The sequence below is a fragment of the Sinocyclocheilus grahami genome, unplaced genomic scaffold (assembly GCF_001515645.1).
Source record: "Sinocyclocheilus grahami isolate Dianchi unplaced genomic scaffold, SAMN03320097.WGS_v1.1 scaffold291.1, whole genome shotgun sequence".
Taxonomy (NCBI): Eukaryota; Metazoa; Chordata; class Actinopteri; order Cypriniformes; family Cyprinidae; genus Sinocyclocheilus; species Sinocyclocheilus grahami.
In genome coordinates, this window is record NW_015505470.1 from 590,985 (window position 1) to 595,984 (window position 5,000).

At 35.0% G+C, this 5,000-nt stretch overlaps 1 protein-coding gene across 1 annotated transcript in view; it reads right to left on the reverse strand.

The window, feature by feature from the left end:
- LOC107600766 (vacuolar protein sorting-associated protein 37D-like) overlaps positions 1–5,000 on the reverse strand; it is a 42,966-nt gene that overhangs the window by 2,569 nt on the left and 35,397 nt on the right. Inside the window, exon 3 of the mRNA XM_016292726.1 lies at positions 3,468–3,550. Within this exon, the coding sequence (XP_016148212.1) occupies positions 3,468–3,550 (83 nt within the window). The remainder of the gene's footprint in view (positions 1–3,467; positions 3,551–5,000) is intronic.

Genomic DNA, 5,000 nt, shown 5'->3' on the forward strand with positions numbered 1-5,000 from the left:
ACAATAAATATAATGACAGATAGATAGACAGACAGACAGACAGACAGACAGACAGACAGACAGATCGATACTACTATTTAAAACTACTATTACACAAACACAAAGTTAAATGATCGAAAAGCTATTACATGAAAACAGATACTTGATTTTGTCTTCCTTTTCATTTCTTGCCTTTTCAAAAAATATTTCGTTTTTATTTTTTCCAAAGAAAAAAGTAGCTATATATGTTGCTATATAGTTGCTATGGTGTTATGAGTGGTTTAGTATGTGAGGTTGCTAGGGTGTTCTGGGCTATAAAACAATAATAATATTTTCATTTTTACAAAAAAAACAAACAAAAAAATGAAATCAGTTATATAAAAATATATTTAAAAAATATGTTTTTTAACAAAATTACTAAAACTTAAAATGAAAATATAATAATAATAATACTATGATACTATAAATAAACAATATTCAAATAACACTGGTTTCTAGAATGTTGCTCAGTGTTTTTTATTGGCCCAAGTCAAAAGAGCTCACCACTAAGTCTGTGATATTCTGATCTATAGGCAAAAATCATGTCAAAAATATCATAACACACCTTTCCAAACACAACAAACACTGCATGACAAGTTAATACTATAGAGCCAGGGGGTTGTTCAAATCCCTCAACCATAAGCAATAGTAATAATGCTTACCTCAGTGGGGTTTCCCTGTGTATTCAACAAAAAAATGACTACTGCATGAATCCAAAGTCATACATTCAAAGATTTTATTTTTAAAGGACTATTTGTCTTAATGGATGAAGCAGAGCCCTCGAACCGTGTTTCATGTGGTCTCCTGCTGTTTATTAGCTTTTTTATAATTCTCAATCAAGGCATCATTAAAATGTTATAGTTTCATATGAGAACAGACTATGAACAGTTGCCATCAGCCCTTTTCCAGACGCTGTTGCACTAATAGAATATGCAAGTCCTGTGGGAATTCACGGCCTAATCCAGCTCAGAAACACACGTGCGGGACTGATGTTTTGTCTGGCACGCTTCCTGCTGAAGGCTGGCTCTCTGTACAGCTTACTTATGATGGAGTGAGATCATCAATTAGATGGCAGGGGCATAATGACAAAGTCACGGAGCTATTGATCGGGCCTGTGTAGGGTGGAAGACACAGTGCTTGTTTACAGCCTGAGGACGGATAAACCTACGTAGATCAATCAGACAAAGCTGAACGGATGGGGCAGGGCGGCTGAGACGACAAGAGAAGACGTCTAAGGAGTATTTTTTCCTAATGGCCCATGTTGTACTGAGCTGTTTCAAGCCCTTTGTAGAATAGTCTGTGATGCTAACACATTACGTAATGAATGGTGACGTACAGTTTGTGGACAAATCATTCTTCTATATTTTCAATGAATCCATTCAATTGGTTCATAAATAAACAGTCTAGAGTCAACAGCTCACTGATTCATTGACCTGAATATGATTGTTTTTTTTCATGAAATTACAATAAACACCCTTACTAATCAAAATTAACCTCCCCAAAAAATGAATAAACAGCTAAGTGTGCCTACATATTGTTTTTGGGAATGTTTGGGGTCAGCAGGATTTTTTTAAAGGAATTATTAATTTCATTCAGGAATGACGGATTAAATTGATTAAAAGCCACAGTAAGGACTTTCACATCGTTACCAAAGACTTCTATTTTAAATAAAAGCTGTTCTTTTGAACTTCCATTGGTTTTCACAGAAATATTAAGCAGCACTGTTTTCATATTGATAATATTAAGAAATGTTTCCTGAGCAGCAAATCAGCCTATTAGAATGATTTCTGAAGGATCATGTGACCCTGAAGACTGCTGAAAATTCAGCTTTGCATCACAGGAATAAATTACACTTTAAAATATATTAAAACAGAAAATAGTTGTTTTAATTGTAATACTATTTCACAATATTACTGTTTTACTGTATTTTTGATCAACTGAATGCACAATTGGTGAACCTAAGAGACTTCTTTCAAAAACATAAAAAAAAGTAAATAATTCACATTGACCCCAAACTTGAATGGTAGTGTAATATGCTAAATAATTTTTATAATTTTTTTGTTAAACAGTTCATTGAAACACACTTTTCATCAGAAAAGGTTTGTGGAAAGCCTTCCCATCACTAGTAATGAATGCTAACAAGAAACATGAGCACATGGATGAAAAACAGGGATGGCCATGCTAAAATTTAATTATATCCATAAAAACAGATGGAACCATTTTCATGCTTCTGAGACAATGAGGGCTGATGTTATAACAACTGTTGTATTCATATTGAACAATTTGTATAGTCTATCACTTCATAACTTGTCCTGCACCTGCTATAAATGCGAATGAAACCTCAAAATCAAGCAGCTTGTTGAGTACTATTATTAAGCAATTAGATATAAAATGTTTGCATGGTGGGCAAAAACATATCAAAGATTTATTGAAGGAGGGACCCAAGTCAGATCTAGAAATCAAAATATAATTGAGACGTGAGGGCTGGCTTTTTCTGTGGCTGTGGTCTTTTTTCTGTGAAATCTCTACTGATTTTTAAACAACGTTTATATTGTTAGTAAGATAACAATTGAAGCAACTTGGGTTTACCCGATTATCCATTTAAAAAGAGTGCTAAAATGTGAGTATCAAACAGGATACATCAGGTTTTTGAAGATTGTTTATTTGTACATCTCTAAATTATCAATGTATTATCATAAAACTAAGCATTTAAATATCAGCAACAGTGTCAAATTGCATATTTTTACTCAGTTTGGGCCTCTGAAAAAAAAATTTGTTCCATATTCTTCTGTATCATACTATAAGTGCCATAAAAGCCTTATGTATCAAAAAACACATACAACTTTATTTAATTATTTTTTTTATATTTTGTCTAAACGTTAAACCATTCCCTTAAAAAAAAGTGGGGTTGGGTTATAGACCTATATCTACAGTAATTGGAAATGCACCTAAGCACCAGGTTTGGTCAAATGTTCTTAATGAAATATTGGGAGTGCTGCTTTTCCACTTCTGGGACAAACCACAGTGCTGGAGACATGACATCAGTTGTGATGTGTTTGCCCAATGCTTTAAATCATTGATTAGATCACAGATCCATCTTTGTAAGTAGTGCATAGGTTAGTGGATTTTAGGGTGGATTTTCACCCTCATGTCACCCTCAAATTCAGATCAACCGGTTCAATGTAAATAAGGATGGTGTCATGCAGAGTAAAGAATTTCAGCACTTTTGTCAGGCTTTCATTCTGTTTTGTTCTGGTTCAGTTGGCAGGGCATGTTCATTCAACAGTGTGTCTGAATAAACAACATCCTGAGAGTACTGCTAAAAACACAACGTCAATAGTTTACCTGCATTTTGTTGTCTTTTGATACAGGGTGAGTAGGGACCGAGAAGAAAAGACACACAAAGAGTTTCTGTGTATATAAAAGAAGCAAAGGATTTTTGAAATCACCTCAGACTGTTCTTCGGCACGTGCGACCTCCTCCTGGAGTAGATTGTGGGCAGTCTGAGGGCTGTGCTTCTCCGTGAAGGCCTCTGGAAAAGCACAAACATTTAATCTCAGTCAGTTTCAATTCTCAACACGACACTGGCCCAGAATCGCATTGAACATCACTATGAGAGATGGGAGCAAAAATTCATTTCTATAGATATTACTGTGACTCTGCAGTGCTCCAGTTGCCCTGCTGCAGAGTCTACAGCCCTACAGCAAAAACTGTGAAAGACAACAGAATAATATGTAGATAATAAATAACCTCTTGTTACATAGAGTGAGTGAATGATTCTTTTAGTCTGTTTTCAGTTAATTGGTTAAACAGATTCACAAAATTTCTCAATCACTCAAAGAGTTGAGTGGTTCGCAATTACTGAGTTAATAACTCACTCATCAAAATGAGCTGTTATTGATATGTGTAGGTAAAATGTTTTGTACTCTATATTTTACCTTACAGTTATTATAAGTGGCCTAAAGGTCTGTTCACAGCAATATGAAAATTTGAGAAAAATCTATTAGTCGACTCAACGGTTAGTCGACGAGAAGAGGCTTGGTCAACCAAAATTTTAATAGTCGCACAAAAAAAAGGTAAAAATCCACAGGCGAAGTCACGCACTCCGTGACGGACAGATCGTTAATGGTTGGTCTTTGTAGTAATACAGTACACCGGGCAGGACATCCAAACGCTTGCCTATCATTCATCGACCTTAAATATGGCCTATCATCTGAAATATGTTATTAGTAGCAACTTTACATGGCCGCATAATCTAACATTAGCCTAGTGAATGTGCGCTATTCAAGTGTCAGATGGAGGCACCAGTGCGATCATTTGCTCTTAATACTCCCTCATTTTTGGTCATACAGATAAGAGTAATACATCTTTTGAATTTGTAAAGACTACGCTTATTTGTGCGCACTCACAATAACAACAAAACATTGCGCTTTTGTAAAATAATGAAAGCAAACATGATGTGCTTTCTGCCGTCTCGGTCTCCGTGAACTTGAGTGCGAAACTCAGTGTATATTTGCCTTATAGACATGAAAAATATATCTATAGAGAGTGAAATGTTTACTTTCAAATGAACTAAATAAAATAATGAAAGCAAACATGATGTGCTTTCTGCCGTCTCGGTCTCCGTGAACTTGAGTGCGAAACTCAGTGTATATTTGCCTTATAGACATGAAAAATATATCTATAGAGAGTGAAATGTTTACTTTCAAATGAACTAAATAAAATGGAAAACAAATATTCTCAGATTATGTAATCCATATGAAACATACAGACACATTCACTACTTAGATGACTAAGATGACGAAGATGACGAGTCAGTGTCACTGACAACAAGGAAAGCACTAGTTCATCAATAAATTATTAAAATGCTAATGCTGACACATTCATAATCATTACTTCTGCTGGTGTGCTATACGTGGCATGCTTTATGTGCGCTTGAAGCGCTTAGTAGGCTTTGTAAGCAAATAAAAGCTCATTATTAT